The following is a 13,117-nucleotide window of genomic DNA, read 5'->3' as shown; positions in this document are numbered from 1 at the left end:
TATAAGAGACCATTTGCTTCCATTCGATCGAATGCCGTTAGGGATGATGCTCTTTACGATTGAGAAGCCATGTGCGAAAGCTCTGTAGCTCACAAAGCGTTTTGGCAGCTTCCACTTCTTCCTCGAAAGTAGGATACCCTCCGCTAGCCCTGACGCTGTAATTTCTCTCGATTTCTTTGACCCTATGTCACAATCAGCACAAACAAATTGATCCAATAAGCGGACGCAAACCCACACATTGCGTGCACCGGCACTCAGTTTCAAGACTAGCCACGCAAGGATAGAGGGCACGGAAGGCATCTGCTTTCCCATCACGTCCTTGTAGGCTGCTTCGATCTCGGTCATTGTAAGACATCCGCCGGTAATGGATAGTATCTTGCGAGTAAACCTGCCGTGGTTCTTGTGAACAGTAATGTTAGCGAACACAAATACTTTTACGGAAACCTCACGAAAAGGGTGATGTACTTGGAATACCCCTGCGGTGACCTTGCCAATATCTTCTGATGCCTATATCGCCGTTAGCCACTCAATTGCAACGAGAAACGATGATAACAAGTGGCCTACCACGAGAGCGATATCAGTTTCCTTTCTCAAGCCTTGTGAGAGGACGCCCACAGCGAGCGAGCCCATGAAGCCATCAAAGTTCTCCATGAAGAAACCGGGTCGTATGATGCTACCGCCTCAGGTCAGCCGAATGTCAATCCATTCTTCTGGTCGGCCGTATACTCACGTCCAGTTCAAGCCTCTCTCGCCAAGCTCCTTGCAATAGAGCTCAATCTCCCGCTTTGCTCGATGCGACGCATCATACGCATCATCCAAGTCTCGTCCAGGAGGGATCGTGCTCGAGTACACCAGTGCATCGACGCTGAACTCGAGCGCCAGATCAACGAGCATCTATGCCCAACAATTCTCACTCTCAGCTGCGTTCTCTCATGTTCTTGATATGGAGACAGAGGCAATTACCTTTCCTTGTCTCTCCTCTTCATCGCCCTTGTTTCCAAGACCGGGATATGCCAATACAATGAAAGCGCCGAATATGCCGCCTTCAGCAGACACTTGGTTGAAAATCTCCTTTATCCTTGCGGCATTGTTGAGGTCGCCCTGGATCACGGTAATGTCCTGTGCGTGGCTCTGTTCAGCCTGTAGCAGCGAAGAGGTGGCTGGCGAGGTTGGGTTTCGCGTCACGGCCCAGACGTGGTATTCTGGATCGTCTGAGCCATTTGCTGTTGATGAGCTGAGAAGCTCATGGATGAACGCTCGTCCTTGTCTCCCCGTGGCGCCGGTCACGATGATGTTTTGGGTAGGCATTTCGTTGTTGACTCTCCGCACATGTGAAGGGAGAATGTCTCAACAAAGAGTTGATGGTTGGAGATTGGTCTCTTATGGTAATTGTGTTTCGGCCAATACCTGGAGCAATACTGCCCAGGTAGCGCATGCGTAAGCGACGAGTAACATCAACCGATACGAGGAGCTTTGGAACGAGGGGGGATATACAGTGACTTGTCCGTACTGAAGAAATGCAATGTAATCTTTGATTCTGTAAGTAATCATTATCAAGGCACAAGAACGCCTCCATAGAGACCCCGAGGACATGTAAGCAGGTAGGCGTACCCTGTACGAGAAGACCCATGGATTTATCGTTGTCCTGCCTTGGCCGCTGGCGTATTCAATCGATATTCACCCATACTCAGCTGGATGCTTTTTCACCGAGTCCTAATGCTGCTTTTGCTCTGCGAGGATGCCTCCAAATTCATCAGGCGGAGCAGGTTCCGGGGCGTAAACCCGAGTCCGTTCCCGAGCCGGCCCGTCACTGCATCTGATTCGATGCGATGTCGCCCAGAACATCGACACAAGTAGCCCTACCGAAAGATCTCATCTGCAGGGGCAACAGCGCATGTATCCACAGAACCATCCTTGATTGCAAGCAGTTCAGGGCCTTTATCGGTGGGATGAACGTTCGAGATGTCAGTGGATACACATGGCGATCGCTGACTCGCCGGCCTCAGGAGGGAGGGCTTCGCTGGCAGCCCTTTATGCGGAGGGAGACGAGGATAGTCTGGCATTGAGAGAATTGGAACTCCTGCAAGTCGTGACAGCTCAGAGAAAGGGGTGTGATGGTCAAGGGGGAAAAGGACAACAAGGGGATTGAACTGTCATGGTGATGCATTTGCTGGTGTTGATGCATTTGCTGATGCTGATGCCCTGTTGGGCACGCATTGCATCAGCGTCACCAGCCCCAGCCTCGGCGTGTCGAGACTGCATCCAACCATATCAAGGTCGAATGCATCTCCGGCTTTAAAGCCCCTCTTATGCTGACGCATTCTCTCGGCTACTGGAACGGATTATTTTCATCTTATTCTTCATGCGGTTTCACCTCCGGTGCTGGAAATGGAACGCGCGCACGAGGAAGGAGCATGCAGGGACAATGCGCGGCAACGGGCAACCACGTTCCACGTTCTTTCCCAACTTGAACGCGGCTCCGCCTCGCCAATAGAGTTTGTTTGGAACATTTCCTCCTTTTCTCACTTTCTTTCTTTCTTTCTTTCTTTCTTCTTCTTCCCATCTCTCTTCTTCTTCTTTTTATCTTTCTCTCCTCTTCATCTCGTCATCTCGTCATCTCTTCATATCTTCTTCACCCACCACGTCATCACGCATCCATCATAGTATTGCGCATACTTTCTCGCGTCTTATCAGACCAAAATCTCATCCCTCCCACGAACCTCGGCTCGGCGCCTCTCGCTGCTGACCGAGAGGAAGCAAAAATTACGGGGCCCGAGGCGAGCGAAAGCGAAAAGCCCGCGCAAATCCCTGCATTCAAAAAAGGACTCGGTTCCTGGATTTTCGCCTACGTACCTTATCCAGATCAAATCGCAGCTCCCCATCCGATTGCGGATGCGCATCGTTACCGCATTCCAGCCACGCGCAACCAAATTCCGCCCGTTTCCCTTTGTCTGTCTTATATAGACGAGCCGGCGACTTGTTTTCGTTTTCATTTCTATATACACCAATCACGCGCCAAAAAAAAAAAAAAAAGACCTCGGAAGCCGAGCTGCCGGATGCACTGCTAGATAGAGCGACCGCCAGAGTCCCGCACCGCCATTCGGCAACTCAACTGCTGTCGCGAAGCTGCTGCGCAAGCCTCGACTCAAAGGGCACCTATACAGACAGGATTTACACAGAAAAAGAGATGCGTGGGCGACACCACGACCGACCCATGTCGTCCTCCAGACTTGGCGGGTTCGCCCTGACCATCCCCATCATCTCAGTTGCCGTTGGATCCATGGGTTACGCCGCATGGCGCATCGACTGGCCTGCCTTGGTGCAGTCCTTTCTGACCGGCCCCGGCCGGACATCACGGATCCTGCTGCTGTTTTTTATCATCTTCAACTGGAAGACACTGCCTCTGGCGTGGACCGTAAGTGACGCTAGCCCTCATTCTAGGCTGCACCGTGACTGACGAGCTCGACGGGTAGTATCGCATATTCTATGCCATGCTCTACCACATGGTCTTCCGCAACGCACCAAGGCTCGGCCCCCGTGCCCTATTCAAGCCCATCATCACCGAAACTAAAGCTCCGCTACTAGAGATAGACTACAATCTTCACAAGTCCAACTCAACCTACTTTGCCGACCTCGACATTTCACGAACGCACCTCTGCGCCTACCTGCTGCGGCCCGCCATCCGCAACATGTCCAACAACCAGAAGACGAGGCTTGTTCGTGACCCGCGCACCCGTGAGCCCGTCAGGGGCAGCTTTGCCATTGCACTGGGCTCCGTCATGTGCAGCTTCAAGCGGGAGATTTCCGCCTACCAGTCCTACGAGCTCTGGAGTCGGGTCGCTGCCTGGGACCGCAAGTGGCTATACATCGTCACCTACTTTATGCCCAAGGGCGCTGCCAGGCCTACTGAATGGCTCGATCCCCGCTTTGGCCGCGTCCGGACCCGAGACCACAAGGACGCCACCAGCGGCTGGGAGAAGAAGATTCATGCTACAGCCATGAGCAAGTACGTTTTCAAGGTCGGCCGCTTTACCGTTCACCCCGCCATCGTGCTCGCGGACGCCGGTCTGCTGCCCCCCCGACCTGGTGGATGGCAGAGCGGTGAGAACTACTTGGGCGATGAGTCGGTTGATCTAAGCGACGTGAACCTGGCGGCGGCTGATGGCGAATGGGACTGGCGTCGCGTTGAGGCTCAACGCCGCGAGGGCATGAAGCTGGCAGCGAAGTTCCACGCCCTGGACGAACTCCACGATACGTTTGACGGCGGCAACTACGGCGCCCTGGCCAGATTCGGCCCCGGCTAATACCAATACCCCTTCACGAAGCCCGCCAAGACGCGAGCCTCTGGCTTTTCCCCCCCGACCGACGCCCCCCTCTCCTTTCTTCTTTGATGTTTAGACCTTGATACAGTCATGTGAGTTGGGGCAAACTTGAGGGGAAAGGCGTTTGATGATCTGAATGACACCACGATACACTAGACCAGAACTGCTGTTCGGTTACTGCTAGAATTTGGAATGAAAATGGAAGATATAGTTTGTCTATACGCCAAGCTTGTCCCAGGAAAGCGGTCGCCATTGTTGTACAATACCCGTGCTGAGCAGTATATGACTCTCCCGAGAACATCTTTGATTCCCGGCTTCCAGTTTACATTCTTTTTGCTCGTTTCTTACCACTCCAGGATAAAAAAACCCTCGGTTCGAATGTCCGCTTACAATACCACCAACCCCACGAGCACGCCCACGGCAGCAAAGGCCAAACCGATCTCGTCCGAAATCCTGCCGGCGCCCGACGTGGTTGTGGCTGCCGCTACAGCCGCAGTGGTCGTCGTCGGGGCGGCATCACTCGACGTGCCGTTGACGAGGAGGCCTGCAGATTCGCAGAATTGGGCAACGTGTGATGCGGTTTCTGTTTGTGGATGACAGTCGGCCGTTAGCTGTCCAAAGGTGCTACGACCACGAGTTAAGGAGCGGACAAGTTCAGGGAAACCTACGAGTCATTTGTTCGAGGGTGCAGCCTGCTTTGGCGAGGCATGGCGACACGATCTCGGTCAACTCGTTGATCTTGGAGCATCCGCAGGCGAGGTCGGTGAGGCTGCAGCCATCTTTGGTAACGCCATCGACGATGCAGTTGATGGAGCAGGGGGGGAGGCTGTCGAGGAGAGTGGTGACATTGGGTGTGCTTGTTGCGCCCGCTGTGACGGCGGCGAAGAGGAGGATGAACAGCTGGAGGAAGGCGTTCATTTTGGGTGTGGTCCGATTGGAAGACGAGAGATGGGTTCGCGGTCTACAGATCGGTTGCGGATATCTGAGTTCGATCGAGAGTGAGATGGGAAGAGATGTGGACGTCGACAGTGTGGGACTACGAGGTTAGGTATACTACTTGACACAGCAAAATGGTTCCAAGGAAGGGGTCCCATGGATGGAACTCGTCGCTCTCTTTCTCGCTCCCGGGTTCTCTCTTTCTCTTAAGACCTGGCTACTACCCATCCTGCCAGCCACGATACGCAAGATCACCACCCCAACGCAAACCAGGGGACCCATCACTAACACCGTACCAAGCCTAAGCTGGGGTACATTCTAGCTCACCGGTGTCCCATCACAGACCCTAGCCAGACAAAGACAGCTAGACCGTTGCAAGGCAGCCAATATAATTCCCGCGGAAGTCTGCATTTTAACCGCGAGAAAGCAGAAGAAAGGTCGCCAGGGCTGGGATGGGGGATGGATGTGAAACCCACTACGGTTGGACGGTCTGTTGGAGTGTTAGGGGGTGGGCTGGCTGGAAAGGATTCAAAGAGACGGCAGAGAAGAAAAAAGCTGGGGAGGGGAATCCTTGTTGCCATGGAGGTGAGGGATCGTTCGTTCGCTCAGGTACGGCATACCGTGTGTGTGGGTTGCAGAATGTGGCGCATTTTGTGAAAGGTCCCTTCCGACGTCTGGAGGGTGGGCGTGAGAGACGATTTGCTGGACGCTGTGATTCGGCTTAGTTGGTGATATGGGCTGCTGGTAAGGGTATCATGTAGAATGGCTGTGGTTGGAGCGACAAGTCCAAGAATCGACAGTTCAAAAACCGACAATCCAAGAGTCGACAAACCTCACACGGCTTGTACGATTGCTTGCCTGCTCTAATTACTTCTTTTCTAGGTGCTACCTGGTGTTGGTACGAAGTGGTAGTAGTAGTACAACATTTCTTCAGCATTACTCGTACGGTAACAACAGTCCGGTTAATATTGACAAGGCCCTGGAAGCACTCATCAAAACCGGGAAAAGCTCGAAAAAGGCGACGGACCCGGCCCCCCCCCCCTTTGGATCTGCCAATCCGTCGCCGGTTCCGGCAAGCTTCTGGCGTTTCTGTCACAGTTTTGGCTCAAGTCACGTTAGCTTAGCACCGTTCACTACTGTACTACCGTAAAGATGGCACAGTATTGTATTTAGAGCCAGCCAGGGGGGCGGGAGGAGAGGAGGAACTGGCGCCAACATGTTGCAATTTCGAATTCTCGATTCGTCTAGGATTTTTGGACTAGTTAGGCGGCCGTTGCACGATGTTTCTTCTAGGTGGTGGCTATGAGGAGCTGGTGGGTTTGGGCTTGGCGGATGATGTGGCTGAGGGATTCATCGATTCTGTCTGCCAAGGCTTGTTTTGTTCGTGAGGTCTTGTCGGTTCGGGTTTGTGAGGGCTGACGAGGGGAGAAGGGGGGATTTCCCTGCGCTGGTTGGAGGGGGACACCGACGATGGGAATGGCTCGGCGTTGAGCCGGGATGCTACGCTGCCATGCTTTGTGATGAGATGGCCCTGGCACAATCTGCAGCTTTATTGCTGGATGTGTGCTTGATGCTTACGACGGAGAAGTCTACCTATGAATGGACGACTGGAAACCTGAAGCCACGGCATTACGGCCACTCGGCGTGAACTGCAAACCCAGAATACAAACCTTGCCCATTACAAAGATGGAAACGCCAGAAGCTCGTCAGTTGACATTTTAAATATTTTTATCCGCAACGGCAAGACGTTGTCTTGACTCGGTGCTTGACTCTATATTGGTCATCATCATATGAGCTTCTGGCCATCTCCACCTTTCAGGGCATCCTTCCAAGGCAAAAACTTCCAACGAAGTTTCAGAGTATAAAAAAAGAAGGAGGATATCCGTCACGGAAGAGACGGCGTTTGTCCCCCCTTTGCATCAAGAATGGGCCCCATCGAGTAACCAAGCTGTTGGACACAGCCAGGCAATCGCATACCTATCGACCTCGACAACAAGTCCTCTGCACCCGATACCACAACCGCGAAGACATCAAATCGTCCACCTACCATCCATCCCCGGTCCTTTCTCCCGAGCAACTGGCCCCTATTCCCAGCCGTTCGCGCTCCCAGCTCGGACTCGTATCTTCATCCATAAGGCGGCCGGGAGCAAGAAGCAACGGGAAAACGAGGTTCGTGCGGAAGAAAGGACTGCAAAAGACGGATTTAGCAGCAGGCAGGGCAGATGCCCGCGGCTGGGCCAAGGCGCGGAGGTCAGCCGCAGTGCTTCTATGGCGGCGCGTTTCCGCATGCTCCTTTAGAAAAGGAGACGTCCGGGGACTTTCTCCCAAAGCTTTTTCAGGTGTGAGATGTCTTTTCGAAAAAAGGCATCTCCGTGTGTGAGCTTCGAATGGCGATTTGTTGAGCAAAGGGGGGTGAAGAGAGGAAAGGAAAAGAGAGAAAAAAGCAAGAAGCTCTGAATTATTTTTTTTTTCTAGTGATTTTCAGTGGAGCCCTGTAGCTGTACGTAAGGAATTGCGGGCTTATGCATCAAAAGAGGAACGGTATGCATTTATGCGGGCCTGTCACACCTTGTTTCGACTGGCAAAAGCTCACGAGCCAATTCGAGCGTCGCGCTGAGAATGCTAGGATCGCTGCCTTCGTGCCTGGAGCTGCATCTCGGCCTATAAAGCTCCCTCACCGGAACAAAGAAACGCGATACTCTGGCGCAAGCAGCACATCTTTTGCGTCGCCTTGTGCCCTCTTCGATCGAGGCGGAGGAAAGCAAAAGGAGGGAAATTGTTCGAGACTTGACGTCGCGCTGTCAACGCGCCCGAGGACGTCGAAACCCGTGGAAGGAAAATTTCTGGAGACACGACGACTAGGGAGGACAGCTCGACGATACGAAAGAAGCCGACGACTCCGCGGACGTTTTTTTTTCTACTCGCACCTCGAAAAGCTTTTGAACCGCCATCGCAGCCATGGCTAGCCTCTTTGGCTCGGCGGCCTCGAGCGCCTCTGCGTCGACGACGGTGGGCGACCTGAAGCAGGACGTCGCACTCAGCGATCCGCCGACGGACAGCATCTCGGACCTGGCCTTTTCGCCGGCGCCCAACACGCCCGACTTCCTGGCGATCTCCAGCTGGGACAACAAGGTCCGCATCTACGAGATTGCACAGAATGGACAGAGCCAGGGGCGGCACGCGTACGAGCACAGTCAGCCCGTGCTGGGCGTTGATTTCTCAAAGGTGAGCAGCCGAGGGCTTTGAGGAAGGTGTTTGGGGCTTCAGGGGAACAGGATGGAGGGGCAGCGAGAGGAAGGTTGAAGGCCACAATGGATGTGATTGATACTGATACCATGACGTATATAGGACGGCACAAAGGTAGCCTCGGCCGGTGCGGACAAGAACGTCAAGGTGTGCGATCTGGCGTCCCAGCAGGACATTGTCATCGGCACGCACGACATGCCCGTACGGAGCGTCCGCTTCTTCGACAGCGGCAGCGGCACCATGGTGGTGTCGGGCTCGTGGGACAAGACGGTGAAGTACTGGGACCTGCGGCAGCAGGGGCCGGCGGCGACGCTGGCCTGCCAGGAGCGCGTGTACACCATGGACGTGCAGCAGAACCTGCTGGTCATTGGCACGGCGGACCGGTACATCAACGTCGTCGACCTCAAAAACCCAACCAAGTTCTACAAGACGCTGCAGAGCCCGCTCAAGTGGCAGACGAGGGTCGTCAGCTGCTTCCCCGACTCGACGGGCTTTGCTATTGGCAGTATTGAGGGCCGATGTGCCATCCAGTACGTGGAGGAAAAGGATGCTTCGTAAGTTGCCGCCCCGTTCTCTGGTTCCTTTGCCATGCGTCTCTGGTCTGTGACCCATTGGCTAATATGCTCTCGTCTCCTGTAGCTCCAACTTTTCATTCAAGTGCCATCGCGACCCGGCCGTCAACAACGTGGTCAACGTGCACGCCGTCAACGACATCTCCTTCCACCCCGTACACGGCACCTTTAGCACGGCGGGATCCGACGGCACGTTCCACTTCTGGGACAAGGACGCCAAGCACCGGCTCAAGGGGTACCCCAACGTGGGCGGCAGCATCACGGCGACGACGTTCAACAAGACGGGAAGCATCTTTGCCTACGCCATTAGCTATGACTGGAGCAAGGGCTTCCAGCACAACACGCAGAACTACCCGATCAAGGTGATGCTGCATCCGGTGAACAATGACGAGTGCAAGCCTAGGCCCTCGGCCAAGAAGAGGTAAAGGCGGGAGAGCGCGACGGGGGAGATGACGGCGTATAGTAATGGATGCGTCTACGGGCGAAGGGCAGTGGAGGAGAGAATGACGGAGAGAAGGCCGTTTGTAACCCGATTGGTGGGGGTTAACGGGAGCAAGATTGGTTTATCAGGACAACAAAGCAAGGACAACCAGAAATACCTACCAACGACGCTTTTCTTTTGATGTTCACAAAAAGTTATATAGGCTCTACAACCCGTAAGGCAGATCCTGGAAGAACAAGCAACCAGCAAGAGGATCACTTTCAGCACGGCAATGGCGCTTTGAAACAAAGTAGTCGATTGAACAACGCAATCATGTAACGGAAGAAAGAGGATGTTTTTTTCAAATTAAAAATTCTTATATATCTCGATTTCATAACGAGGGGGGACTCTGTCCACGGCTTCCGTAATACGCCCTTCCTTTAGGGGGTAGAAGCCTGACTCGAACATGTTTGTCCAAAGCAAAGCAACAGCTCATGACGAAAAAGAAAAGAAAAACGCGCGAAAATGCAACCTTCCAAGACCAGACAGTCATTGACTGTACGCAACAGCGCTCAGGTCGATTTCCGCAGGACCTGCCCCGCGCCCAAAACGTCTTCCACCATACCCTTCCACAAATCCCGAATCATGCCCTGGCTCCCGCCCTCCTCCGCATCAACACCCTTGCTGACCGGCTCGGGCTCGTGCACAAACTTGAGCTCGACGGTGTCGAGGACGCCGCTGAGGGAGGAGAGGGGCGTGGCGGGGACGACGGCGTCGGGGTTGATTGCGACGATGGAGGAGCTTGCGATGGAGACGGGGGGGTCTGCGGCGGGGGCGGGATGCGCGGCGGAGTAGGCGTCGGGGAGGAGGGGCATGCGGGGGAGGTCTGAGAATGTTGACGATGAGGAGGAGGTGGTGAAGTTGGGGAGGATGGCGGCGTCGAGGTTGGCGGAGGGTTTTGAGGAGGTTGAGGTTGAGGTTGAGAAGGTTTGCATGAGAGGTTTGGGGCGGTTGGTGATGGAGGGTTGGGGGGTTGGGCGGTGGGTTGTTGTGAGGGAGCGGGTGGACTGTTGATTGCTTCTGTTAGTTTTGCTGTGGTGATGGTGATGAGTCGTTGGTGGTGATGGGACATACCTCGGAGTGCTCAATGGTGGTGGTGGTGGTGGTCCTCCGGTTGCGCAGCAGCTCGGCGTACTTGGGCATGAGGACGGCGCCGGCGTTGTAAGCCGCCGCGTCGACGAGCAGCGGGTTGGCGGCGCGGGGGGCGGCGGCGGAGGAGCTCAGCGCGCGGGAGAGCTTGGCGACGGGGGCGGTGATGCGAGACATTGCGTTTTGAGTGATGCTGAGAGTTGATGATGTTTGTGTGTGTATGTGGTGGTGATGGTTTGGTGAGGATGGTCTTGTAGATGTGTGGTTTGACACGACGAGACTGTGAAGGTGCGGCTTTGTGTAGATGGACGGAGACAAAGCTATGAAAGAGCTGGAAACGGAACAGGGAGGAGATATAGTTTACGCCCTTTTACAAATGCAAGAGAAGTAGAGATAAATCAAGGAGTGGGAGAATGCGGAAGAAACGGCGTGAGGTAGGCTAATGGACTGTCCTACTTATATACGCACTGAGGCTTGCATTAGCATTTCAGTCGAGTCGGGAGAGGAAAGGAGATGATGGATGGCATGATCACAGCTACCGAGTACTTTGCAGTCTGTATGTACGTCCCTACTACTTCTTCACCTAGGTACAGTACAGTAAGTAATACTAGCCTTACGAACACGCAAGCAACGATTCGTCTTCGTGACCTCCTCCCCCCCCCCCCCTGATCTATTTACAGGTAAGGTGGCCCCCATCTGGCTGCCTTGTATCCGTACTACTGCACGGCTTCGGCAGTGCTTTTAAGCGGATACTGTACCTTGAGCGCAACAGACAAGACTGTATGGAGAGGACTGTGGAAGAATACCCTATCGATGCAAGCTCAACAAGTTTGGGGGGGCCAACTGGGCGAGCAAGGGAAACTGAACTGGGGGCCCTTTGGCTTTACGAATACGGCTCCCGCCATGCCGGGCATTTCGGTCAGTGGGCCGTTTCCGGGGTTTATCGAGCGATAGGCGGATACTCGACTGTTGCGTGGGATGTGATTGGGAGGGAGAGGTAGATGCGTAACTGGGGGGGAACTAAGAAAAGAGGGGCAGAAGCTGTTGAGCTGGGAGAGACGAAAAAAAGTGGTCCAGGGGCATCGGAGCTCTGGGGAGCTGGAGCTGGAAGCTTTGGCACTGTGTGAATCGAGGGTTGCGGTGGGTGTTGGGCGGTGATTCAGTCACTGTGGAGGACAAGGACAGAATGTAGTAGTTTTGATAGTCGATGGCCTGGGATCGATCCATCTTGAGCGACTGGTGATTCTCATAGAGCTGCTACTGATAAAGAACTCTATAGATGGAGAGGTATAGACGATTTCCATGCATGAGCGGAGGGTCAAGTCCGAAAACTTGCGCTCGAACGACGGAATGGCTTTTCTTCCAGTGCTCGCATCGCATGATGGGGGCAGAAAAAGGAATGAGTTGATCCGTGTGAAATGCTCATGGAGGCCTGTGCAGATTCTAGACGCTCTCCTCCCAGCCTAAGTATGTACATTCACCATTCACACTCTACATACATGCTGTGTCTCCTGATTCAGATAAGGGTCTTCTACCTATCTCTATCTCTGTCTCCAGCATCTCCATCTCCATCTCTCAGTCCAATCCGTCTCTCCCTCTATCTTGACTGCCACCTCATCCCCTGATGCCATTCCAATCCAAGACAAAACGCCCAATCTGTTGGGGGGAGGGCATCACCACCACCATGTAACAAAGTTGCAAAATCCCACGGTAAAAGGCAAATGTATGTAGGTACCTTGGACAGACAGACTATCTAGAGCCAGACGCTCGGACCAGCCACCGGCACGTCTCCGAGATGCCGGCGTTGGGAATCTCACGGGCTCCGCAATTGGACGCCGCTTTTCCATGTCTTGGCCGTCCATCCTTTTGCCTGTTTCTTTTGATTTCATTTCCTTGTCTACATAGCGCTGTAGAAGCTGGATTTTTGCCCCCATCTGCGGTTGTGTCCTTGAGGTGCAGGTCTACAAAGATGGGAGGAGTGCATGTTGTTGTAAATGGCCGGCTGTTCACCGCCTTGTTGCAGCACACCGATAGCCGGCAGGCGGGGAAATCACCAGACCAGACACCATCATGTGCCGTCTATCATGTACCTCTGTACCTTTGACGAGAATCCCCGTCTGTTCGTCTTCCCTTCAATGACCAGATCTCGCAGTCAGCGGTCCCTCGCAAAGGACTGTAATTGCATTGGATCACTTGCACGACCATCAACGGAGTGCATACGAGTACGAAATACCAAAAACAAGCCACGATGGACCGGGGAAAGCAAGGCGAGAGACCGGAGTCTCCGTGCAGGCAAGGATGTGTGCCTTGTTGGTGCCCTTGTCTTGTCTTGTCGGCTTACTGTTCCTACAATATCTCAGAGAATACGGAGTTAATAGGCCACGTGTGGAATTTTTCTCGAACTGATATTTTTTTTTTTTTTTTTTTTTTTTTTTTTTTTTTTTTTTTTTTTTTTTTTTTTTTTTTTTTTT

General features: G+C 53.6%; 7 protein-coding genes across 7 annotated transcripts; 3 read left to right on the top strand and 4 right to left on the bottom strand.

The window, feature by feature from the left end:
• Window positions 1-37: 37 nt before the first annotated feature.
• On the bottom strand, window positions 38-1,308 carry CCMA1212_001120 (uncharacterized protein; the record flags this gene model as incomplete). The annotated part of the gene is made up of 6 exons (XM_073698554.1): window positions 38-182; window positions 236-399; window positions 475-507; window positions 565-673; window positions 731-894; window positions 964-1,308. 6 exons carry the CDS (start codon window positions 1,306-1,308, stop codon window positions 38-40), a joined length of 960 nt encoding a protein of 319 aa, XP_073563096.1.
• Window positions 1,309-3,214: 1,906 nt separating this feature from the next.
• Window positions 3,215-4,304, top strand: CCMA1212_001119 (Uncharacterized protein; the record flags this gene model as incomplete). The annotated part of the gene is made up of 2 exons (XM_073698553.1): window positions 3,215-3,415; window positions 3,474-4,304. The coding sequence occupies 2 exons, from the start codon at window positions 3,215-3,217 to the stop codon at window positions 4,302-4,304; spliced, it is 1,032 nt and encodes a 343-aa protein (XP_073563884.1).
• Window positions 4,305-4,708: 404 nt separating this feature from the next.
• On the bottom strand, window positions 4,709-5,283 carry CCMA1212_001118 (uncharacterized protein; the record flags this gene model as incomplete). The annotated part of the gene is made up of 2 exons (XM_073698552.1): window positions 4,991-5,283; window positions 4,709-4,905 (listed from the first exon to the last, which is right to left on the bottom strand). The coding sequence occupies exons 1-2, from the start codon at window positions 5,238-5,240 to the stop codon at window positions 4,709-4,711; spliced, it is 447 nt and encodes a 148-aa protein (XP_073563885.1). The 5' UTR covers window positions 5,241-5,283.
• A 1,767-nt stretch (window positions 5,284-7,050) lies between these two features.
• Window positions 7,051-7,638, top strand: CCMA1212_001117 (uncharacterized protein; the record flags this gene model as incomplete). Its single annotated transcript, XM_073698551.1, has 1 exon — window positions 7,051-7,638. A coding segment is annotated over one exon (588 nt), but the record flags the coding sequence as incomplete, so codon positions are not given.
• Window positions 7,639-8,214: 576 nt separating this feature from the next.
• CCMA1212_001116 (Nucleoporin GLE2) lies at window positions 8,215-9,501 on the top strand (the record flags this gene model as incomplete). Its single annotated transcript, XM_073698550.1, has 3 exons — window positions 8,215-8,483; window positions 8,607-9,058; window positions 9,144-9,501. Exons 1-3 carry the CDS (start codon window positions 8,217-8,219, stop codon window positions 9,499-9,501), a joined length of 1,077 nt encoding a protein of 358 aa, XP_073563883.1. The 5' UTR covers window positions 8,215-8,216.
• Window positions 9,502-10,069: 568 nt separating this feature from the next.
• Window positions 10,070-10,823, bottom strand: CCMA1212_001115 (uncharacterized protein; the record flags this gene model as incomplete). The annotated part of the gene is made up of 2 exons (XM_073698549.1): window positions 10,070-10,564; window positions 10,632-10,823. The coding sequence occupies 2 exons, from the start codon at window positions 10,821-10,823 to the stop codon at window positions 10,070-10,072; spliced, it is 687 nt and encodes a 228-aa protein (XP_073563880.1).
• Window positions 10,824-12,243: 1,420 nt separating this feature from the next.
• CCMA1212_001114 (uncharacterized protein) lies at window positions 12,244-12,493 on the bottom strand (the record flags this gene model as incomplete). Its single annotated transcript, XM_073698548.1, has 2 exons — window positions 12,244-12,350; window positions 12,382-12,493. The coding sequence occupies 2 exons, from the start codon at window positions 12,491-12,493 to the stop codon at window positions 12,244-12,246; spliced, it is 219 nt and encodes a 72-aa protein (XP_073563881.1).
• Window positions 12,494-13,117: the final 624 nt, after the last annotated feature.

Source organism: Trichoderma ghanense, assembly GCF_004382785.1.
Source record: "Trichoderma ghanense strain CCMA-1212 chromosome Unknown scaffold_0, whole genome shotgun sequence".
Taxonomy (NCBI): domain Eukaryota; kingdom Fungi; phylum Ascomycota; class Sordariomycetes; order Hypocreales; family Hypocreaceae; genus Trichoderma; species Trichoderma ghanense.
This window is presented reverse-complemented; position numbering and strand designations above follow the sequence as displayed.